The following is a 26,708-nucleotide window of genomic DNA, read 5'->3' on the forward strand; positions in this document are numbered from 1 at the left end:
GTCCGAATCACTTAATTTTTGCAAAATATACTTTGAGTGTATACTAACATCTACAACCCTAAATCAGGAAAGGTTAGAATAGTAAGGAAAACACAAATAAAAATGAAAGATGCGATTTCTAAATGAACTTTACCTTGTATTTCACTGCAAACAACACAACAGCACATTAATTAATGTTTTGCTGATGATTTTCATAGTGTTTTTTTCTTTTGTTGTTAAAATAAACACATATTCCAATTTAGGTTCTTGCAACACATTTTAAAAAAGTTGAATGATTTTAATTAGATTGTATCACCTCTATTAAAAACTATATATTTATGCACTATAATTTGAGGTTTATCATATAAATGATTTGTTTTAATGATTTTTTTGTTTGTTTTAATGAATAAAAAAAAATATATTATTAAAAGATTCACTTCACATTAAGATGAAAACTTCACCTACCTACTCACAAATGAATTACGTGAATAATTAATCTTTCAAACATAAAATATCCAGACATTTACATTGGTGCTAACAGCTGTCTTTTCAAAAAATAAAATTGCCAGTTATAGCAGTAGGCATTTTCTTTTGATGTGTAGAATCCACCATGTCTTGCATGCATTTTGTCATTTGTTAGTAAAATATTTTTTAAACATAAATCTTTTTCACCACTTCATCATGGTTAACCAATGCAACAACAAAACAAGAATGTTGTTTCTCATTTACCTTGAGTGTTCTTCAGAGTTGTGCCCAGCAGGTGTGTGTCTTCAATCAGCTGTTGTCCACTAACTAGTCTCCAAGAAGACTGTGTGTCAGCCGCTGACCAACCACAGGAGCCCAACTCAAATGAACAGTATGAACCCAAAGGTAAAGTGCCTGCAAAGATATTAAGCATAAATAATGAAACATATGTCCAATCTGTACACAAAAAATACAGCTCTCTGTTGAAAGAAACAATACTTTTCATCTGCTTCCATATCTATTTAATGTAGTTATTATGATTACATGAACACAGGTTTAGCTCAGGTTAAAATCTGCTTTAGGCCAAAGACAAAACCTGTATTTCAGTAATCTGATACAGTACTGAAATCATTACATAATTCCAATGTCAATTACTTCCAGTAATAACCAAACCACAGCCATATTGACATGGGACAAAATGGTGGATTGTTTTCAAGATCTCAATTGAATTTCTTACTGGAAATACCCATGTCCTCCAGCATAATTATTATGTACACTGGCACATTAACTGTTTTTAATGGAGCAGAGCTTGCTTATTTTTAGCACAAATTGTTTTTAGCTTTTAGCTTATCTACAGGAGCTGAACAAAAAATAATTCACTGTAGTCTAAAATAGATTAAATAAAATAGATTAAATAACATAAATTAGCTTCACGCTTTAAATATTTCACACCTAAAATGATGGCTAATTTGACAGGCCTCCAGCTAAATGTGCGATAAGATGCTCTCTGGACATTATAAACTGACAGATTTATTATCCAGCAGGCATGTTTTATAATGTCATGGTTGTAATTAACAAGCTTAAACTTAGTGGGAGTCACTTTAATTATTTTCATTAGCATGCTGTCAGATCCTTTGGAGAATATCAAAGGTGTTTCTTCACACTTATATTTTACGTTTTGGTCTAAAAATCTAAAAAATTCTTTTGTGATAACTCTGGTGTTTTTTATACTTCTGTGTTACTTATGTCCAAAGCAAATATAATAAACTAATTTTTCAAATTAAATTTTTATAATACAGTGGGGGAAAATAAGTATTGAACTAATCATGTTATTTTCCTGGAAATAATAATCCTAAAGGAGCTGCTGACATGGAATTAACCAGATTTTTGGTAAAAACTCAACAATAAAAAATTAGTTGTAATTGTGTAAGAACAATGAAATGACACAAAGAGAAAGAACTGAACTACTGAAATGTATTTAATACTTTATATAAAAGGCTTTTTTTTGGTAATGGCAGCTTAAAGACGCCTCTTATATAGTCCAATGCATTGCTCAGGTGTGAGTTTTTTCACAGACCTCAACAGAGCGTAAAACTCTTGATGGTTCTGTGGGTGTCCTCCATCAAATCTGGTCTTTAATTTGTATTTTTTATTGGATTCGATTCAGGTGATTGGCTGGGCCATTCTACAGCTTGATTTTCTTTCTCTAAAAGCATTTGAGAGTTTCCTTGGCTGTGTTTTGGATCCTTGTCTTGCTGAAACGTCCACCCTGGTTCCATCTTCATCATCCTGGTAAAGTAGTTGTTGAACTGAAGCAGTGAAAATTAATTTACAATGAGGAAGAGCAGGGGGTTGCTGAATAACTTATGAGAGATTTCAGCTTCTGTCTGGGCTTTCACTTTCTACACCTCCCTTTCTTCATGTGTTCAATACTTTTTCTCTACATCATTTCATTTTATTACACATAACTATATTAGATTTGCTTTCTTTGCACATATGTATTTCTTTGGTTGTTACCAACATCCAGTGAAGATTTCAAGCCAACAGCACCTTTCAAAATATGTTTTCTGAAACAAATGGTGACCATTTCAATACTTATTTCCCCCACTGTATATTTACTATCATATTTGGGAGTTGAATTTGACATCTTGACCACTAAAGCCACTTTCAAACTACAAGCAACTTGCAGCAGCAAAGCAACAAGCGACCGTTCATTTTAACGGAGGGCAATCGACTCCCGGCGACCTCCTTCAACGAAAGCGACTGCTGGCGACCAAGTTGGCATGTCGAGCAATGTGAGAATGCTGAGAAGACTGACTTTCTTGAGCAACAATCAATGGGAGCAACATGTGGAGCTCACGTGACCCTCTCTCAGCTCACTCAGAGGCTGGTTGTATTCTCCGTGCTGTAGACCTAGACCTGCGTTTGCAGGACATCGCTAGCCAGAGGGATAGGCAGCTACAAAGTCGCTGCTAGTGTGAATGAGGCATAAAGTAGTGATTATTTGATCAAAAATACATAAAAACAGTAATACTGCAAAGTAATGTTACTGTTAGAAAATAGGAATCAGTTTTTTATTATTTTTGTCTCTTTTTCTTTTAATCAAACTATTTTTTGTAAAGGTCATGTAAGGCTCATATATTAACTGAACTTCTACTGTTGTGTGTGAGATGCTGTGCATACTAATTAGCATTTTTGCAGAAGTAGATAAGTGCTGGTCCAAAATTAAATTCAGTTCTGCAGAAACTTCCTGTCTGAACAAAGGTGTAAAAACTGAACAGAGCACAAAAAGTTTTATGCTTTTATTATTCTGCAGAGAATTCATAGAAAAAGAGGACTTACATCTGAGGTGCGGCCAATAGAGGACTGAACAATGATTGACAAATGGCGAATTTCACAAAACTCCACCTGTTAATATCAGCTGCCTATATAAGTTGGAGTCAGGAAAAGGAAGGGGTTGCGCACCTCCTTAATGTAACTTTTGCACTGCATTGAGGATAACAGAATTCCGTGAATCGAATTATTCATTTGTATCCAATAAATTGCTACGAATTTTGACATTGAAGTAAAACCTCTCCTCAACTTTTTTTTTTGAACACGCATGGAATTGATTGAATATTCGAACATTACAATTTAAAATGAATGTAACATTTTTAAGCAAATATATGTAGTTGAGACGAAGTCAGAAATTCTAAATTCTAATTTGCTCATTTGGCACTGTAGAATAAAAAAAAAATCAACTTTAATGTTGAGAACACTCATGCTGTTTAATGTTTAATGTTTGATAACAATTTTTATGACAAACAAATAAATTGAATTGAACTGAATTGTAAATTATTAATAAGATGCTGTTGATTTACCATATTAATGTTAGTTTTTCAACCTCACATAAATCTGACTTTTTTCAGCAGCCAATTACACTTTAGGATTATAGTTTTTGATTCCAGAATAATTACCAGAATAAATTTGCAATATGTGTAGCAGATAACTCTTTAATGCTTTATGTACAGAACATGCTAATGAGCCTTTTCGCTCACCTTTTATATCTTTGTGGAAGTGACAAATACTAAAATCACAAGTTCTTTGTTTACAGACTATACATATAAATCACATAAGCACCGTATAAATGTTAATGAAGATGAAATAAATCAATAAATATGCAAATATTTTCCCTGAAAGACAGCAAACACTAATACTTTTCAGGCCCATTGTGTAGTTTATGAGTGCAAAACTTTGACAGGGCAGGTTTGCTAATCCAACGCCTCCAGTGAAAGGATTAGAAATTTTATCATAGCTTAAAGATTTAATACAGCTAATGTGAGCGACACACAGCCAGCCGGTTACTCAGCGCACCCTCTTATTCAGCCCTGTCACACTGCTGTTCATACTTTAATTGAGCGCTTTCAACAAAATGCAAACTGGCAGGAATGATCTCGCAAATCTAACAAGGATTTATAGCTCCAAGGCCAACTTTCAAAGAAATGTTTCGATTATCATAAATTAAAATAATGGATTGATGGAATGCAGCCCGTTCTTTACATTTAAAACAACAAAAAGATGTCAGACTTTCTTTAAGACCTAAGAGCTCCATCATCTGATGTGTGCAACAGTAATTGCATAAAACTGAAAAGGCATCAGATTTTGAAAGCTGTGTTCACAATTGATGACAGACTGATAAACAAAAATTACACATCTTCATGGTTTATAAAACATTTACAATACTGAATTTCACTCACTGCATATTAAGCCCTCGTCCTCCCCTTCTGGGCAGTCAGTGTGGAAATCACACACTCTTTGTTTCTCAATGCAGCCTCCAGAATGACATTGAAGAGATGAGTATTTCTCACAGTCGGAACCCAAATCCACATAATCATCACCTGCAGAAAACCACACAAAACCATTATATACACTGCCTGTCCAAAAATAAAATTTGCTTACTTTAATATTACATTGGACCACCTTAAGCTTTGATTTTGGCATGCAACAGCCATGAAATAGTTTCTATATGTATAGTCACAACATTTATTTTCATACAGAGTTGCATGAATCCCAAACCACATTCCAATACTTCTCAATGCAAATTCAATAACATGAACCAAACTTTTAAAGACTTTCGCTAAAACCACAGTAAATATAATACATATTATGTATAATATACTGAATATATAATCTCTAATCGGTCAATTTTTGATGGTAAAATTAAATAAATGGAAAAATAAACCAAAAATTACACAGAATATTTTTTACAGTGAAAGGTAATAATCATAAGACACAGTTAGGTATTATTTGAGAACAGATAAAAAGCTGTTACCCATGACACAGTTCTTCAGCTCCAGTGAATCGAATGCCAGAAACCCAACTTCATGACTGCTACAGGCAGAGTACTGCACTGTCACCTGGAAGGGCTCATTCAACTGACCAATCACAGCCTTCAAGACCTCCCACTGCGAGCTGGACACCAAAACCAAAAACCAAAAAATCATTTCTCAGTGGCTGCATCACACATGCCACTGTATGTCTTGATTTTATCAGTTACACCAATGTACGGCCATATTGAAGATACTTGGATGTAATGCACTACTGAATAATTGGTAAGCAGGAAAGGAATACAGTTGAAGTCAAAATTATTAGCTTCCCTTTGAATTTTTTTTCTTTTTTTAAATATTTCCCAAATGTTGTTTAACAGAGCAAGCACATTTTTACAGTATGCCAGATAAAAAATTTTTTCTTCTGAAGAAAGTCTAATTTGTTTTATTTCAGCTAGAATATAAGCAGTTTTTAATAAATAAATAAAAAACATTAATAAAAAAAGTCTACAGAACAAACCATCATTATACAAAAACTTGCCCAATTACCCAAACCTGCCTAGTTACCCTAATGAACCTAGTTACAGTAAGCCTTAAATGTCACTTAAAGCTGTATAGAAGTGTCTTGAAAAATATCTAGCAAACTATCATATACTGTCATCATGGCAAAAATAAAACAAATTAGTGATTAGAAACGAGTTACTAAAACTACTACTTTTTTGTTTAGAATTGTGTAGAAATGTATCTCTGTTAAATAGAAATAGGGGGAAAAAATAAACAGGGGGCTTATAATTTTGACTTCAACTGTATATTGATGAGATAAAAACAAACATGGATATAGTGAAGATTCTTGCTTTAGAAATCCTGGATCAGTTCGGCCAACCAAAAACTCCTTTTGTGTGTCAGTTTTTTTCTCCCTCTCTCTCTTTGATTTGATCTGTTATAACTTTGGGCAGTCTAAAGTACTCACAGGTTTTATGCTGTCTGACCAAAGACTACAGCCCAAAACATGAAACTAAATGATCGTTTTCAACAGCAATAATAACCACAATATATGGGTTTCTGGTTGGTCTATTGTTTATGTTTTGTGCCTCCAATATGGAAGACTGATGACACTTCATTGTGAAAACACTCTATAACACAGTAAGAGAACAACAGTATGTGACAAAAAAATGTCCAAATTCATAGCACTGAGAAAAAACTATCCAAATGACCCACTATTTCTGATGAAATTTTCAAATGTGCATTTGAAGTACACATTACTATCCCATGAAGCCACAGTAGAGAATTTATGAATGAAGCTGAAGCAACTGATGCTTTGTATTCACAAAGTAAAAATCATTTCCACGTCCACTGAAAAAAAGTACAGTTTTATACTGTAATACTTTACAATAAGGCGGCATTGATTAATGTTGTTCACCATTAGTTCAGGTAAACTAATGCGATAACTAACACAATAATATATTTAGTTAACATTAGCAAATATTAATTAAGTGCTTAAAGAATGTGTTGTTCATTGTTAATTCATGTTAACTAAAGCATTAACTAATGATAAGAAAAGAAACCTTATTGTATGTGTAATCATGTTTAATATTCTGGAGTTATTATCTAGATTTTACTGTTAATACACAGTAAAAATCAATAAACGTGGGCAAAAATCAAGCTCAGCAACGTCAAGACAAAAGCTGGCCATGTTTTACATTATGTAATTTTACCAAATGTCATAGACGGTGAGAGAGCGTCATTAGATGTACAAGAGTGGTTGGCTAACTCATACTGTACTAAAGAGATCTGGCGAGTTAGACAACATTATTAAACATATGACTGATTTGTATGATACACCACACTCCATGGCGTAACCTCCTTTAGGCTCAGATCCATACAGCCAAATGCAGAAAGTAAAAGTGTATTACCCGCATCATGATTGTACTGGCTCGTTCCAAATTGCATTGCATCACCGTCTATTCCTAGCTCTCTGTCAGAACCAATTATGCCAAAAGAAACATCAGGTTCTACTTTTAGAAACAAAATGCTTTTTATCCGTCTTGTTCGTGATGTACCCAGCACAAGAAAATCAATACCAACTACATCTCCATAACAAAGTCTTTTTTCTGTTGTGAGTATGGGCTTCTGCTTTACACTATTTTTTTAATAAGACGTATATATGACATTGCACTTTTATCTACTGCGAAAAAAAGCAAAAGGGGGGAGGCACTTTAGAAGTCCTAATCAAATTTTAGGAAATACAGTACAAATACAGTAACAAAATCTTTGGTGAGTGAGCTAAAAATGTTAAAATAATGATATATTTTTAAAAAATCAAGCAGGTTGCAGTTTTTGGTCCCTAACTTAAGCATTTGTTTTAACCCTGGCAACAGCATCATCATCATCAAAATATTACTGTACTTTGTGTATGTGTGTGAGTGTGATTTCAACAATGTGTTTGTGTGTGTGTGGTATGTGTCTTAAAATGTACACAAAAAACTATATATATATATATATATATATATATATATATATATATATATATATATATATATATATATATATATATATATATATATATATATATATATATATATATATATATATATACACGCATATAAACCCTTTGCTGGGTAGATTACTAATTTGGAGCCCATTCTTAACACATATTGCATAAAAATAGTACATATGAATTGTAATTTGACTAAATTAATTTTAGATTACTTTTAACCTAAAACTTGTTTATCACATGAGTTTGATTGTTTACAATATTGATCTAAGAATAGATAAAAATAAATAAAACACAGTTCATTCTTGTAATGAACAACATTATATATACTCACCGGCCACTTTATTAGGTATTTCTTATATTTCTTATTAGCCAATCACATGGCGGCAACTCAATACATTTAGGCATGTAGACATGGTTAAGACAATCCGACAGAGCATCGAATGGGAAAGAAAGGTGATTTACGTGACTTTGAAGGTGGCATGGCTGTTGGTGCCAGATGGGCTGGTCTGAGTATTTCAGAAACTTCTGATTTACTTGGATTTTCACGCACAACCATCTCTAGGGTTTACAGAGAATGGTCAAAACAGAGAAAAATATTCAGGGAACAGCAGTTCTGTGGGTGCAAATGTCTTGCTGATGCCAGAGGTCAGAGGAGAATGGCAAGACTGGTTTGAGCTGATAGAAAGACAACAGTAACTCAAATAACCACTCGTTACAAGCGAGGTGTGCAGAAGACCACACTGAGTGCCACTCCTGTCAGCTAAGAACAGGAAACTAAGGCTGAGGCAGTTTTGAAGGCAAAAGTGGGTCCAACCTGGTACTAGTAAGGTGGACCTTCTAAAGTGGCTGGTGAGAGTATTTTTAAAATGTATTAAATTAGCAAAACAGTTCTTTAAAATGTTTTCATATTTCACAGTTTGCTTTAAAAATGCAATAATTGCGAGAAATCTGCTAATAGATGAAGGCTTGAGTCAACACATGTAGAGCTGAAGAACCTCAATCTCACCTGTCGCTTTCTTGTTCTTTGATTGTAAGGTCAATGGGTTTGATGTCGATAGAGTCGGTGTGCTTCACGAAGGCTGATATGTTTCCAGCGTGTGGCTCTGGTTGAAAGCGAGCGAGTTGGAGATGACAAAATGGCCCACTGCTGAGAACTACAGGACTGGTCATGTGGAAACTACATCTGGCTGCAGACAGATGACTGGAGCTGGGCTTCAGCAGCAGAAAATGTCCTGGTGAAACACAGGATAGTCTTACTACTTTCAATGATTAAACTGAACTAATTGAATAAAAAAGCTCTGTGCACAATATATTTTTTTAAGATACGTAAAGGGAAAGATCACCTACAAATGAACTTTTGAAGAGTTCAGATGGCAGAGACAGCTAAATGACATTCAAAATATTCTTCTAAAATAAACAATTTTCTTAGGCTCTTGTGTCTGTGTTCAGTAATTTTACTTTTATGATGATGAATAGCTTCTTTTCCACTTAACTACTGAACATAGACATAGGAGGCATTATCCATATGGTTTTTGCATCCGACCTCTTAATTTATTCATCATTTTTTCACCTGCAAGTGGTTCCAAACTTTATGAATTTCTTTCTTCTGTTGAACACCAGTAGCCACTGACAACCATAGTATGTCTAAAATACTATTGAAGTCAAAAGCTTTGTACTCTGTGTTCAAGCAGAAAAAAGAAACTGTCAGTGTATTGGACTTTAGAATTTATCTCATCATGACCTTTATTTTGATATTCATTATGGGCTATGAATTTGAATTTCACCTCTAGTTTATTCTGGCTTTACTGAAAAATGATTCATTGAATTGACAAGGATTTAAGGTAAGTGATTGCAAACTGGGCTGAATTAAAACAAAAATAAGTTGAACATAACTAAATTTAACTTGTTTGTGTTACGTATTGAGCAACTTTTTATTTGAAAAAGCTGTGCGCTGCAGTGCATCCAGAAAGTATTCATAGCGCTTGACTTTTCACTTTTTTATTTTACAGCCTTATTCCAAAATGGATTAAATTCATTTATTTCCTCAAAATTCTACACACAATACCCCATAATGACAATGTGAAAAAATATTTTTTGAAATTGTTGCAAATTGAAAATTCACATGCAATGCAATTACTTACCTTAAAGAAAATTGTTAATACAATGAATCATTTTTTTCAGTGTTCCTGTTTTAAGAGGAAGAAGGCCAAATTACAGTAGGTTAGTGTTCACAAAGGCCTCTACTATCTAAGCCCATCTTACATTTCAAGGCCCATTGAGATTAAACTTCTGTAAGTAATTGTTTAATCTAGAAGTGAAGTTTTATTTAGCATGTAGTTGTTGGATACTTTAATACAGGGGTCTCAAACTGCCATTTGCGGCCAACCCTCATCCTCCATCCATCCCGCAACTGACTTAAAAAAAAAAACGAAATTCGGCCCAACAAAACATATTTTTGAATTACTATAATTGTTGTGCAGTCGCATATACACTTATGGTTTTGACCTCCACCTACTGTACTATATACTCCGGTTACTTTCGGTTTCTCTCAGTGTGCGGTCAAGAGTTAAGCATTAAAATGCATGTCCGTAAGTGCTCTATTTTTAAAATATTCAAGAATCATTTGATTATAATAATTTTTATACAACTTGTATTTTGTTGTACAAACAACTGCTTTGTCTATGTGAAATTTACATTTGTGTATTTTCTTTTTGTTAGTAGTTTTACACTTGTCATGACTAAACTTCACAACTGAATTTATGTGCTCATGGAGTTTATAGTTCAGCAATTTTTTTAAACATCTAATGGCCAGAGAAGAACCTGAATGTACACCAGTTATTGTTAGATCTGATTTGAGCTTCAAAATAAAAGAGTGAAGAGAAGCTACCTTCAGATTTTCCAGTGGAGTAATCTCTGATAGGCTGGGTGTCGCGTCTGTTAGATCTGTGCTGCTGTGCTGAAGTGATAAACCACTCTCCTCCAGTGCTGTGACTGGATAATGTCCAAGAACACGGAGACTCGAAATCACAGAACGAAACTGAGGAAAGATGAAGTTGCATCATATCAGAGGGTTAAAGGGACGACACTACTCACACTACAGTAGCATGCGATGACCAAAAATGGCAATAATAAACAAAGAAAAGATTAATATGTATGGATATGTGGAACTGCAAAGTTAAAATAACATATATGTCAGCAACACAGGCAGGTCTGGCCTTATGGAAAAAAAAAATAAACACTGAATCAGACACTATGGAAAGACAAAAGTCAAATGTCTAGAGATTTGGTATTCTCCTATATAAATAAATATAGATAAAAGATATTATTCATTCATTTTACTTAGGCTTAGTCCCTTTATTTATCCAGCATATGTTTTATGCAGCAGATGGCCTTTCAGCCGCAACCCAGTACTGGAAAACACCCTCTTACATTCAAACACTTACACTACAGCCAATTTAGTTTATTCAATTTAACTATATAGCATGTCTTTGGACTATGGAGGAACCCAGAGCACCGATAGCAACAAAGGGAGAACATGCAAACTCCACACAGAAATACCAACTGACCCAGCCAGGACTCGAAACAGCGACATTCTTGCTGTGATGTGACAGTGCTAACCACTGAGCTATCTATCCATTCACCCATCCATCCGTCTGTCCGTCCGTCCGTCCGTCCGTCCGTCCATTTGTCTGTCTGTCTGTCTGTCTTTCTATCTATCTATCTATCTATCTATCTATCTATCTATCTATCTATCTATCTATCTATCTATCTATCTATCTATCTATCTATCTATCTATCTATCTATCTATCTATCTATCTATCTATCTATCTATCTATCTATCTATCTATCTATCTATCTATCTATCTATCTATCTATTTTAAAATAAAAGACAAATTTAAATACAAAATATTACAGTTTTTCTCAGTCGCTCTGGTGCATTTCTCACAACACTATTTACATTTGAACAACAGTTAATGCATTTCTTAAAACAATTAGTACAAACTGCAAAACCTAGTAGATAACCTGTAAAAGCGTGTCACTTGCTCAAAATGGATAGCTCATTCCTCAAAAGCAAGTATTGTTGCCAATGAAAGTGTCAGTATCATAACTGAACTGAACTTAAACACTAAAAACTGAACTACCCTGATCCAGTTACTATGACCATTTATGTGAAGCTGCTTTGACAAAATCTACATTGTAAAAGCGCTATACAAATAAAGCTGAATTGAATTAGATTGAATCATTAAGATGAAAAGTCCTGACACCATTGTTTATGAACAAGATAGTCAAATAGCTTTGTTATCTTTCCATTATGACAGTTTACTCTGTAAATTTTTTCCAATGCAATAAAGTCAGATTGTGATGAAACTTCCTGAAAATGCTCAATACAGCACTGTATACTATTTGCACAGCCATTTGAAAACTGCTGCATTTAGTGAGGTATGTTTCACATTTTTACGGCATTTGTCCTTTGCAATTCTAATTTATTCACAGCATTGTGCAAAAGAATAAACACACCCTTATTTACAACAAACATAAACTTCCTTTGGGTAGAACTGTGCACAACTGTAAACAATATTGCAGTACATATTGGAACTGAACCTACAACAAACACAAGTCTTTAAATCATTCATGAAACTCAATTTAGAAGACATTTTCAAGAAAAAAAAAAAGATTTAAAGATTTTTATTAAATTTGCTTGACCGATTCTTAGTTTTATATGGAATGACTATTCAGCATTCACAAGTTTAGTTCATTAGACTGACATGACAAAAGTAAATGATATAAAACAGCAGAGAGTTGTATGAAAGCAATTGATGCATGTCCAAAATCATTTGCAATTTGTTGGAAGGAATGAGAAAGTGCTATGAGAAATGCATTAACTGTTGAGCAAATGTAAATAGTGTTGCGAGAAATGCACAAAAGCCACTGAGAAAAACTGTAATATCTATTTATACTGTACTTTGTGTATCAATACAAAAAAAAACATTAATATTTGACATGTTACATCCATCGACAATTGTCTATTTTACTTGTATTTTTCAGAAGTCATAACCAGTAATGTTGTTGCTGCTGATTTTAATATCATCATTAAGCATGACATCATTTATTTCTCCCAGTATTGTTTAATATAAGAAAATTTAAAACAGCAACATTTTCTACAAACAAAAAATATAAAAGTGTTTCTCTCTCTTTGGTCAATTTCATGCATCCTTGTTTTTATCCAGAAAACATTATCTTTCGAATGATCTGCTAGTAATTAAAAAGTCTAAGAAAAAAATAGCTTTCTTGTTTTTGGGATTTGGGAGGACAATTGGGTTCACACTGGAACAGCCTCAAGAAAGACGCAATTAAACTGTATTTTTTTAAATTCTCTGTTGCTCTGAAGTCCATCCAAAAACGGAAAAATATAATCAAATTAAACAGTCAAGACAAGGGTATGTCAGTTTGGACAAGAGCGAGAATATCTTGAGGGCTTTCTGTTTGTCATCAGGCATTCCAGTGGAAAGATACAGACAAGTTGTCTTTGGAATGGTGCAAGACTATTGATGAAGAATGACCGCAAAGAGGGAAACCACAAAGCCCCTCTGACATTCGAGTGAAAAGTCTCGACGGGAAGTGCCCTGGGTGGAAATCTTAACCAGATCAATGATTCTTCTCAGTTCACTGTGGTGACTCCAATGACAAACTCCATTTAGGAAAAATAGAGAGAAACAACAGGAAGAAAACCACTGGAGAAGGAATGAGAAACAAATGAATAATCAGTGCTTTACCATCGCTGTCTTCTGCTGGACTGGATTGAAGAGGATTTGGATGCACTGGGCTTTCTGCAGCTTTTTCCAACAGAGCACAACTGCTCCTCACAACTAGAGAAAGACAAGAGGAAGAAATGTCAATCACAGCATCACAGAACGTGCTTGTTCTCTTGTGATGTTTTTTAAATGGATTATAAGATAATAAGACCAGTTGGATTTGGGGCAGTAGCTTCAAATAAGTTATAGAAAAGAGTACTGAAGATGTCCTTACCCATGTTCTTAATTTGATTATCAGTTCTTGATTTGATATAGATTTAATACAAACGCTGCTTTAATACAGGGGTTCCCAAACTTTTCAGCCCACAACCCCTAAAATTACAAATTCCTCCAAATTCCTCAGAGTTGGTTGTAAATATACAAACGTTGTACACACATCAATAGGCCGATATAAACATGAGCATGTTGACAGCACAAAAAAACGCAACAGTCTAACAACCATATCAGTTTTATAGTCCTTTATATATTTGTTTATTGTAATATTACCTCAACTAAAGAGACGGGTGGACACAATGTTTTCAGCACAAGTCTATTCTTGGTTAAATTTTGGGGACCGCCACTCAGAGATCATCCTCAATGTTCAGTTGTGGCCTGTATTTATTTTTAATGCATTTGATTGTTATAAAGGCTTCAGAAAGTTTAACCTGGTGCAATAAAATAACCTGCTGCAGCTGATGCTATTGCTGTGCTGTTAATCTAATGTAACACACCAATTCTATGAAAAAAAAAATTAAAGGCTAATGGCTTTTCATCTGCATGTTTTTTTTTACTATTAAAAACTATGATTTCTATCTTCCGTGGGTTATTAATGAAATATGGTAATTCTCATAGTTTAATAAATTTTATTTGTCTTTCAGAAATAACCAAGAGACCCTCACTTAGGAAACTGCTTTAATAAACAAAGACATCATTGTTGAAATGGTGAATTAATAAAAATACAATATATATATATATATATATATATATATATATATATATATATATATATATATATATATATATATATATATATATATATATATATGTCTTTTGATGTTCCTAGAGTGTGCATGTGAAGATTTAGCTCAAAAATACTCCACAAATATTGCTGTAATCCAGATTTTACATTTTGGTGGCTGTTGCTTTAAATTTGAAAGCGAATTAAAGATGGTGGAGCTATAAATGCTTATGTATCACCATAGTGTCAGATTCAAATCTCTAATGGTTTTGAGGATGGATGGCTGCTACTCACTCAGGGCTGTTTATGCTAATGAGGAAGAGATCGTCACTAATGGGCAGGGCTTTCCCACTCTGATGACATGTACATGTACAAAATGAGAATATCATTCAAAGTGTTTCTGCAGGCTGTCTTTATGAAGTGTGATTATAAAAATATAATCAATTCATTTTTACCATTAGAGGCTATATTCACACACCGTTGCCACAAACAGTGTTTAAACCCCTTGTAAAAGCTTTTTAGATAATAGGTCCCCTTCAAATTCATGGCTTTTTTAGAATAAGTATCAACTAGACTATGGACCACAAACCCATAAACTTCTTACTATTTTCTGTTTCTCTCCACATTCATGGTTTGATACTAACTGCTTTTAAAATTAGCCAAAATAGCTTTATTTGAGCTAGCATAAACAAAACAAAAAAAAAGCAAATATGTAAACACTTTAATGGGAATGAACTGGCAAAATCAAATAGAAGGCTCATTCAGACTGTAAAGGGTGATTTGAATCTTTTCTAATCCGATCAGCAGAACATGTAAACACTTGATTTGGATTGGAAACTGAAACTTAAAAGTTCTGCGAACAAACACAAAAAAAAAACATGATGAAATGCTGCAACACACTCCCTATAAATCATTATCTTACACTTGACTGCAGATACTAGGTAATATGAACACTACGGGGCAATATGACACCAACAATTTTGCTACTTTTCACACTAATGTTATTTACAGAGACATATTAGCAATAAAGTAGGATCATTTTTGTGCAGCTCATTACACAACACCAAATAAATGCTGGAAAACAACTTAACAGTGTCTATCTATGATTTGTAATGGGATATTTGCCTCACCTACTCTATCTATCTTCATAAGAAAACTTAACTCACAGAGTTATGCTATGAAGCAGTGTGCTCAGGTCTGGTTAAGCACAGTTCCACAAAAGAGAAAAAAAAAGGTCAAATCTTGGGAAAGCTATGAGGCCCTTTGCTTTAGAAAACACTATTGGTTGGGTTTAGGTCAGTGTTTGCTGGTTTAGGTTATTTGTATTTCAACCCCCACCTTTTAGTTTACATATACAAGAACGACATGCATCTAAATCATACAACAAAACGTATGTAAAGAAATGTAGAAAGCAAATTTAGAGGGCTTATGCACGTACTGCATTTTCAATGAGCCTTGGCTGATTTTTATTTATTTATTAAATAAATGTTTGTACATTACATGAGCAAATGGCACAATTAAGGTACATGTAGTGAACAAAACAAGCTTACTGATCAATATAAGAGTTAAAAATTTCTGTAATATCATTTCTTCTCCTTCCACTGTCTATCAAATACTGCATTGTTCCTCCAGAATATCAAACAAAGATGCCTTATTCGTTTATAGGATGGGGATTTCTTACCCCTTGGTAAATATAGCAAGTGCAACACAAAGATTTATATGCCCTCCCCGCTGTCATATAAATAATCAGACTGTCTTTTAAAACAAAGATTAGGCTGTTCTGCATGCTCAGTTTGAAACAGTGAGAACTGTCTATCTCTGCAGCGCATGTCAGAAGATTGCAATCGATATGAAGCAAGTTCAAGTTAATAAATCACAATGATTTCGTTGGGATTGTTTGTGAACCACTCAGAGTCTGGTATTGTTTGTGTGTACTGTAGCACACAGATTTGTATGTTTTTCCTTTCTGCCTACAGTTGTTCCTCACCATTAATGCTGCATTATGTAACATTACACACAGATCAGATTTAGCGGACTCAGAACAGCTGAACACTGTTGAACTATCTAACAGTAAAGATTTGTTTTTTTTTTCAGTTAACATTCATTCATCAGGACCTTCACCTACAATTGTGTACTGTATATAAACAGTAAATGAAAATCAAATTACATTATTTAAATACCTTAATCAGGTTTAGTGCTTTCCTCTTTCCAAAATAGCATGTTCTTCATATTTTGATGGTTTAATTAAAGTTGTAGGGTTTTCCTTTGGCCACAACTGTATCCAACTCCTTGTTTTTGCATAAGTACTTGTTGAAACTGCCTACTTTGGTGATCTAGTTTGCTTCTCAAATTCTCTCAAAAACATTTTTGACGAGAACTAGATTGTGTTTGACTGAAGCATGCCACATTTTAATAAATTTGAACAGAATACTAAAAGAAAAACAACAAAATGTCAATGTTTCATCTTGCAGATGATGGCACAGGAAACATAGGAAACAGAGAAATTCTCCACCAGCCATTTATTTTACTTTAAGATCTAGAGAGGTTACCATAGCAAAGAAAGAAAAGAAAAAAACAAACTCAATCCGTTCCATTATTAAAACACAAAAACATTTGATGAAAGCTTATTAACACAGCAGTGGCTCACTATGGTGCGCCAAAATCAGCTCAGTAATGAATATGCTTTGCCAATTATTACTGAATCTTAAGGCCTTCCACAATTGCTGATTTGCACTATCCCAGTCATTTCAGAAACCTAGACCAGATCTATCTCCTTCAGTTAACATATTCCCTTGATTTCAATGGTGTCAACTGTACTGAGTTCAAAAGAAAAGCTTCTGAAGGAAAGATAATGAAGTCATGAAGTGAGATGTAGATGCTAATCGGAAAGCCTAATGTTTGGACAAAAATTATCAGTTGAATTTTGCAAAGAAAGGATGCTGTGCAATCATTCTGAGACATTTAAGATGGCAAAATAGTATAGACATTAATCAAAACCTTTTAAAATCCTCAATTCTTGAAATATAAGTTAATATTTTGAGTATATTGGCATTTGTACACTGTAAAACACCAAATAAAACATATCTGAATTAATATTCATGATTGGACTTGGAAATACATATTAAATAATATCAGTGAAGGTTAAAAGTTAAATGAAGAGTTATTTTTAAATCCACCAACCATTCAGAATGGCTAATGTTGACTGAGCTAATAAAAACAAATCATACATGTTATATTACAATGTTATAATCTTCATAAAATTGAGTCAAGTTTGGGTAAATGAAAAAAAAAGAAAGAAACATGACAAACAAAGAGAGTCAACTTAACAAAAGATTTTCTAAATAATAATCAGTCAATTCTGCTTGCAATTTTTACAGTGTATGACTGACACTTTGTTAGCAGACCCTGAAAAACGAAAACACGGTCAACATGCTTTTGGAGGATGTGGACATTTATAAATTCGATGAAATGGCAAGTGATTCGTTCAAAAATAAATTCCTTGTCAAATCAATGGTTATGCTACACACTCTGCACAAGAGCAAAACAATGTACAAAAAACTGGCATGACAAATTAAAGACATGACGTTATAACCAATGAGACGAGTGACACAATGGCTTCCTTTTCATACAAATGTTTGAAGTATAGAAATAAACTAGAAAGTGGGAAGATACTTAAAACAGTCAACAAGTCCAATTTTAGCAACAAAAGGCGACAGAGTTTGCATGTGTGTGGGTGTGTGTACAGACTCAAATGGTCAAAAGGTCAACGCTCACAAATCACAACCGTATTGCCAATGGGGAATCTGTCATGTGATGAAGTCATGTGATTTACAGCTAAATACACAAACAGACTGCAGCTGCTTAAACGGATCATTAAAAAATGGGCAAGTTAGCAGAATTTCAAGCCTCATAGGTTTTAACTACAAATACTGTGCGCATTCTATTTCCAGTAAATGTCAATATTAACCATATGTACAAATTATAATTAAGTACAGGCTCAAATGAAGTGTAGATTTACTCTGGTCAATAATAGAAATGTTTATTCTTTACCTTTTTCGATAGCTGTCTGCATGTCTAATTTTTTGAACATGATATTTATTCAAGTTCCCAAAATAAAACCTTAATAGCCCTTACTTATTATTTATCTCTATTTAAAATGCAGAGCAATTGCCCAACAAAGCAGTTGAATAATGAAAATGGTGAAATTAGTTTGTAACAATTCTGCAATGTAATAAACAACTTTGTACACATTGTAAAATTGAGGACCTGTAAGCTTAAATATATTGTAAAACCAATGTCTTATATTTCAAAGTGTTTACAAGTGCTCTGCAAAAAAGTTTTCCACCTAAACAAAATAAATAACTTTACAAAAAGAATCAGGAATAAAAAATAGGGATTACACATTATTATGCTAAACATTTCAAGACATCCTGAACAACGAACTTAACAAAAGTGTTTCAAAAGCTGACCAAACCAAATTGCATTGCAAAAAATAAAAATTAATAAACAAGTAAAAATAAATAATTCTGAGCAGATCTAATTGTAATTTTCTGTAAAATCTGTTATCTCAAATCTGCAGATTTTCAGCAAAGTGGCAACATGTCAATCATTAGGGCAAATATTATGTAGTTCAATCTAAAGTTAAGACTGCATTGCAGCAACAGATGACTGGGTGCAGTAAACACTTTTAGAGGTTTTTTCATTCAAAGAACCTTCCATAGTTCCTAGAACTATTGGCAGACGTAACAGTTTTTCAGAATGTTTGCAGGAAGTAAGAAAGATATTAGTTACAGGTGCACCATTTGGGAGAATTAAAACCCACAAAAACACAGATTTGATCACGCCATCCTCCAATCTCCAGTTGTTTATTTTGTTGTTCTTGATGCTATAGACCCTTTTTACATTTCCAGGTGTCTCAGGTGCGGAAATCGTCATAGTTGGGAAAACTTGGAGCGCAGTGAATAGGAGAATATAACAAATATTTTTTACAATCTTATTTGCTGAAATAATACAAGAAAAACTGTCAGGGTTCTGCCACTCTGGTCATGTAAATTCTTGTTTTGGTGGCAGAATCCGGACACTAGTCATGTCTAATTCTGTCCTGCTGTGCTCGGCTCAAGTTTTCTTGGGTCGAGCACTTGTGTCTGTCGTTGTGTGTGTCTCCGTGTGTCTCCCGCTTGATGCGGCCGCGCAGGCTCTGCGTCCCTCCAACGCGTGTGTCTGTCTGCAGCGTGGTGTTTCATTCCCAGCTTCTCAGTCTTGTTGGTTTTGGTTTTGGTCGGCGCTGGGATGAAGCATGCACGCTGCGTGTGTGAGTGCACGGTGAGTGTTTTCAGTCATCGTGTGCTCGTGTCTTGCGTCTGTTGTCGAAGCACGTGGCTACGTGTTTACATTGTGGTCACGTGCTTTTGTCGTGTGCTTCAGTGTTTTGCTTGTCTTGTCATGAACATGCGGTTAATGAGTTCTCTCATTGGCTGCATGTTCTTGTCCTGTTTTATGTGAGCGCATGGCTTGTGTTGTCTCTCTGTGTCATGCGCTCTCCCGTCTATTGTCTAGTCCCACCCTCCTTGTTAACTCATTATTAGTTTTTCATGTTCACCTGTTTCTGTCAATTTACTTTTGCTTTATAATTCCCTCATGTTTTCTGTTCTGTGAAAGTTCGTCGTCGATAGTTCCCTGTCCTGTTGTGTTTAGCCCTGCCTTGTCCTGCCAGTCCAGTCAAGTTTGTTTGTTCGTTTATTTGTTTTATTAGAGTTTTCCCCCTCGGGGTTGTTTGTTTTGCCTTTTTGTTTTTATTTTATTATTAATAAAAACCCATTATTGCTGAGTCCTCGCTCCTTTTCCCCTCACCGTGACAAAAACTACACGATGGTGTTATAAAGACTTCCAGAATAAGGAAAAAACTGTGTTTTGGATACAATCACAGGATAGAATAACGTTGAATTTACTGTCCTGTTCCATAGACGCTGCATTAGAAACACTTCACTTTTTGTAACTTGAAGCATAGATGATATTATGCTTACATAAATACGCAAGTAGGTAAATGGTCTGAGAATTTTTTTTATAACTATGCAATAACTATTTGATGCAAAAAATCCCTTTTGTGCAGTTTTGTCAAAACAATTTTGCCAATATGCTAGGGTTTTGCTAGTTAAAAAGATGCATGAAACATGTCAAAAGAAGGTTGCAAGAGCTTCTCAGTGTGGAATTTCAATATTGACCACCAAAAAAAATTAAATAGTCACTGAAGCCTTACTTTTTTACTCCAGTCATTCATTCAATTTCTTTTCGGCTTAGTCCCTTTATTAATCCAGAGTCACCAGTGCTGAATGAACCGCCAACTTATCCAGCATTTGGATATATTTCAGGTTGTCCCATCCAGCTCTAACTGTATCTGCTTTTTGCTACCAGAAATGTCTCAACCTTATCTACTGACCATAATGCTGCCATTTCAGGTGTCTTTTTCTTGTGGTAGTATAAAAACTGTTCGCAAATCTAATGACACTGCAAGTGACGATTCTCTCAGACCAATCGGTGATCAGCGGTGTGTATACTGTATGTCACATTTTGGTAACAGTAACCGAGCAGGTACTAAAAAATCAATGGTAAAGGCTAATAAGGAGACATTGTGGAAAATCACTTTTGAGCATCTCAACATCTTAATTTCATCCTAAAATAATGCAGAGTTCCCGTTGGAACCTATTGGAAAATAACAGCCTCAAGAAAAGCTGCTTTGGTGGACACACTGCCTTACTGTAACCCCAAGTTAACCCACTTTCAGCTCTGTCCTTCAGCGGGAGCAACTCATTAGCACTTATTTCGCTCTGCCAAGAGAGCACTCTCTGTTTGATTTGCATGTGTGACAATCCTCTGATTTGAGTCCAAGTGGTAAAGCATGGCATCTGGCCTACCTGTTCCACCCAGTTTAGGGCAAAAGAGAAACATCTGACAGCTGGGCTTGGTTAAGCACACACTCTCAGCAGAGACCTGTCACCCCTACCCAACATGATCCACAGCGCAGCGCAGTGAGCCCAGCTGACTCATCTGCTGAGAGAGAGCCGGAGCCTCATCCCTCTCTTTCTATAGAGGATAATGTCGACTCCTAATACTCTCCACTTCAGCTGAGAGGCACACAGGCAATCCTCACCACTGATGTCTCAATCTGTGTGAGAGCTGAGACATTTGATGTGGGTTTAAAAGGGTCAGGAAATGCATCAGATCTATATTATATTTCTGGCAGTTAGATTAAAGGGATAGTTCATCCAAAATCAGAATTCTGTCATCATTTACTTGCTTTATACAAACTTGTTTCAGCTTCGTTCTTCTGTTGAACAAGGAGCATTCACTCTTCATCTATTCATTTCTCTTTAACTTAGTACCTTATTTATCAAAAGTCACCACCGTGGAATGAACCGCCAACTAGTCTAGCATGTTTTACGCAGCAGATGCCCTTCAAGCCACAACCCTGTACAGGGAAACACCCATAAGCTCTCACATTCACACACACACTCATAAACTACGGCCAATTTTGCTTACCCAATTCATTTAAACCATATGTTTATGGACCGTGGGGTAACTGGAGCCACACAGAAATGCCAACTGGCCCACCTGGAACTCGAACCAGCGACCTTCTTGCTGTGAGAAAGATTCTCTTGACAGTTCTAGAGGTAATTAATAATAAAATAACACTAATACTGAAACGGTTAAGCCATTTATGAATGACCAAAACAACATTTCAGGTGTTTTACAAAGTGCTTAGCCTGCTGGTTTGTCCATTCACACACATTTTTATCATCATGATCTCTTTTTTTATGCGCATACAGGAATTTGTTGGATAACAGTGTTTCCATCGCAGTTTATGCACATCTTTTCTTATCAAATAAAAAGTTTAAGTACTCAGTTTTTTATGCGCATTTTTTAAACTTTATGCACATCTTGTCATTTCCATCAATCAATTTTTTATGCGCATGTCCAAAATTCGCATAAAAATAGGTGGATGGAAACATTTAGAAAGTGAGACACTACACTGTGCCGCAACACAGAACATATTGTAATTATGTATTGAATATTGAAAATATAAAAAACTGATAATCATTGGCTTCCATAATATTTATGTTCAACATTCTTCAAAATATTTTCTTTTGTGTTCAGCAAAAACATAACTAAATAATGTAGTAAATTCAGAAATGCAAGCGAATGTCAAGTGGCCAATTTCTGTGTCTGCATGTGTGACGTTTTTTTGAAGCCAGTGCTCAATTACAGCCATATTTGTTTGAGCCCAAGGCAAAGAAAAGGAATGAATGCTACCGCTATAATTGCAACAATTGTCTGTTTCAGCTGGTAATTGCTCAACCTAGCTGCAATCCTGAGAATATTTGAGTTATTAAGATGAACAAATGTGCTCATTCATTCACTCAAGCTGAGGTCAGAGTAGACCCTGAGCAAGCACATTTTCAGTGGTTGTAATATAACATAAAGTATTTGGTGCCATTCAGAGACCCTGACACATTAAAAAAATTAACTTTGTTTTAAATTAATTACAAAAAAAAGATAAAAGTTGTTTGCTTGTAAAAAGCTTAGATAACTTATAACTGATATATATACTCATGCATCATCACTCAAAATGACATCAAATAGACATTGACATAAAAAAGCCAATCGATTTGATGTCAAGACCTTGATATCCATTTTACATCCACACATAGATGTCCATTTGACAACTAAAATGATGTCACAAAAATAATTACAAGAAAAGTTGAATTTATCCGAAAGCTTCAATTACAACTTACGAATTTACACTGGATTTATATCCCTTCAATGCATGGAATCTACCTTGATGTCAAAACAACCTCAAATTGACATCCAATATTGGCATAGAAAACATGGATAATGGTCCTGTAATATGTTTTATGCGTTTTTTTACTGTGTTATGTTATTATAGAAGTTAAAAATGTATTTGTGCTGACTGGTATGTTGTGGAAACTGTGATACTTATTTTTCAGATTCTTTGATGATAATATAGTTTAAAAGAAGAACCTTTTAAAATAAACATCCTCTGTATCATCATAAATATCCTCAATGGCACGCACACATCCTGAAATAAAATTTTAATTTTTAGGAATAAAATGACTTTTGTCACTTTTCGTATATAAAGAAGTTGTGTTTCTTTAGCTTATTAACAAATTAAGAGACACTTTTATATAAAAAAAAACAAAGTACTTTCCAGTAAATTCATTCTTTCATTCATTCATTTTCCTTCGCCTTAGTCTTTATTTCAGTGGTCACCACAGTGGAATGAACTGTCAACTGTTCCAGCATATGTTTTACACAGCCCTTCCAACTGCAACCCAGTACTGGGAAACATCCAGGCACACTCATTCACACTTATACAGTACGGCCAATTTAGATTATTCAATTGACCTAGGGCTGGGCGAGATGGGCAAAAAGTCATATCCGGGTATTTTTAGGAGGAATGACGGTATACGATATATATATCCGGTATTTTCCTATAAATGGTTACTTGAGAGTCAAAGCCTTGATTAAAACTTTATTAAACAGATTTTGAGTAAAATATAATTCAAACACAAGGGTTTCCCTCCCTGTTATTATCACCTATTATAATTATCATTCTTATATCACACAAATCAATTTCACAACTGCCAGTTAAGGGGCTAAACTAAATAAAGTAATTCAACAGAATAAATAAATACAATGATTAGAATATAATTAAAATTGAAGTCAATAGGCAATAACAGACCAGAACGCAGAGCTAAATGTGTTATAATATAAATGTAAAGTAGAGACCATCGTGTAATAAATACTGAACTTATAACCAGTGAATATGAGGTGGTTTCACTTTCAAAATGCGGTATGAATTCCCATTTTGGCGTTTTTAATTCTTTTGAACACATTCAAGTCCACTTGTCAATTTGACCCGGCCTCTATGTTCATTCTTGCTGTCAATTGCGGAAGAAATGATTGATAAAAAGTTTCTGATAACCTCTGTGACATCTGCAGGCGCTGTGTGACACGCGTGCACGTGAGGGGAAGTCAGATTTGTCTGGGGAGTCAGATTTCAATACATCACCAGCACTGCATGCTCCTCCATGTTGCGTCAGTGATGGGTCGTTCTTGAACAGTTCGTTAGTTTTAAACAAATCTTTTGTATGACTCAGGTAGTGAATCATTCATAAGGGCCAGCAAGCGGAGCTCCCGTGCTACCTTGGAGTGGTCTGTTTTACATAGAATGCGCACGTGTGGCCTCAAAACATATCGATATGAAAGATATTGGATAATCTTGCATCGAGTTGGAGAATCATATCGATATATCCCCAGAACTCGATATACCGCCCAGCCCTAAATTGACCTAGAGTGCATGTCTTTGGACTGTTGGGGAAACCGAAGCACCCGGAGGAAGCCCACACATACACATAGAGAACATGCAAACTTCCACACAGAAATGCCAATTGGCCCAGCCAGGGCTCGAACCAGCGACCTTCTTGCTGTGAGGCAACCGTGCTGCCACTTTTCAGTAAATTCAATTGTTAAAAGGGTGTACATCTGCAACAAAAAGAGAAAATATGCAAGGCAAGCTCTCATTCATAGGAATGTAAATCAGGCTTTTGCAATTTCCGAAACATAAACTCACATAATTAAATTTTTCTTGTAATTGGTTGCAGCAAAGCTAAAATTATCAAAATTAAGTGTTTAAAAAAATATATTAAAAAAAAAAACATGCTACCAATACTTTCACATTCACTTTGTGCCTCTATAGTTTTATAATAAATCAAATGTATTTAATAATTTGTAGTTACTGTACTTCCCAGATGCATTAGAAAATGGAAATATGAACATGTCTTTCTCAGCAAATATAGTATAGCTGCACAAGAGGTCTTTGTGAGCATTGGAAAGACATGTACTGTACTGCATGAATGAACTCTGAGGACCAAATGCTCAATGAATTCAAGACATGAAAGAAACAGACTTTCAATTAGAAATGCCAAAAAGAGACATTTTCTGTATATGAACCTAAAGACAAGCAGAAAGAACATGATTTATTGAGTAAATCTGACACTCATGCTGGTGCATTGGTTTTGTTTTTCAAAATAATTCAGTCCAGCCCTACTTCGTCTATCAAGGGATCCAGCTTTGCTTGGACTTAAATCAATTAGAAGATTAAAAAAAATAATAAATAAATAAAATATGGGAGGACTGTGTACACATGAGAGCAGTTTTGTCCCTTCGCTTTGGAGAGAGTCTGTTTTCATTCAGACTTTTGTCCTGTTGCCAGATCGCTGCAGAAATAACTGCTTACGATATATGAAGGAAGGTCCATCAAAGTAAAGTGTTTCAAGCCTTTACTCGGACTGCATCAATCATTTGTTTATAGAGTTTGTGGTATTATCGTGATAGCAAGAAAAATGTTTGATCACTGGATAAAAGACAGACGTTTTGTCAAGCATGTATTTTTTGAAAGAAATAACTGTTTATTTCAGCTACTGTTAAAAAACTGCATTATATTACATAGTTTCATCGTTATAGTAAAGACAAAAAAAGTATTTACACGCAAGTACTAAATATGGAAACGTTTTCATGTGCATTTTTGTAAATTTACCAACCAGTGGTGTAAAGTAACAAATTACACATACTCAAATTACTGTAATTGAATATTTTTTATCAGGAATTGTAGTTTACTAACTAGTTTTTAAAATGTGTACTTTAACTTTCCCTTGAGTATATATTTAGTGCTGTATCTGTCCTTTTACTCCACTACTTTGCAGTCACTACATTTTTTTCATGTTTTCATTGGCGCTTCATAAATGCAATGAGGTAAAATGCAAGAAGATAAATCTTTACATGCAATGATCGAGAGACTTTATAGACTGCATGTCACTGATGAGAAGATGGATGTTTACTGTGTGAGGACTGAAGCCACCAGATGCCCTTATACAATTACTGAAGCATCTACAGAATGTTATACATTTACACAATCATGCACAAATTGCATGTAAACGCATGAGCCATTCACATCATAACATTCATCACTCACGCATGAGCCATTCACATCATAACATTCATCACTCACTTTCCTCTGAGTACTTTTAAAATTGCAAATTTTTACTCCGACTTTGAGTAATATTTATATATATTTATATTTAAACATATACGTTTACTCTGCTTGCACTACAATTTTGGGCAAGTAATGGTACTT

The 26,708-nt window shown here is 34.6% G+C and overlaps 2 protein-coding genes across 4 annotated transcripts in view; one reads left to right on the forward strand and one right to left on the reverse strand.

The window, feature by feature from the left end:
* The window catches only part of LOC147839992 (uncharacterized), a 782,854-nt gene that overhangs the window by 160,754 nt on the left and 595,392 nt on the right, over positions 1 to 26,708 (forward strand). The gene's annotated exons all lie outside the window — the stretch shown is intronic.
* ltk (leukocyte receptor tyrosine kinase) overlaps positions 1 to 26,708 on the reverse strand; it is a 141,120-nt gene that overhangs the window by 49,101 nt on the left and 65,311 nt on the right. For all 3 annotated transcript variants that reach the window (NM_001442458.1, NM_001442457.1, NM_001006660.2), the window contains 6 exon segments: positions 709 to 858; positions 4,680 to 4,820; positions 5,255 to 5,394; positions 8,753 to 8,978; positions 10,634 to 10,783; positions 13,522 to 13,614. In NM_001442458.1, coding sequence (NP_001429387.1) covers positions 709 to 858; positions 4,680 to 4,820; positions 5,255 to 5,394; positions 8,753 to 8,916 — 595 coding nt within the window. In that variant the 5' untranslated portion in view covers positions 8,917 to 8,978; positions 10,634 to 10,783; positions 13,522 to 13,614.

The sequence above is a fragment of the Danio rerio genome, chromosome 17, assembly GCF_052040795.2.
Source record: "Danio rerio strain M-AB ecotype USA chromosome 17, GRCz13ab, whole genome shotgun sequence".
Lineage (NCBI taxonomy): Eukaryota > Metazoa > Chordata > Actinopteri > Cypriniformes > Danionidae > Danio > Danio rerio.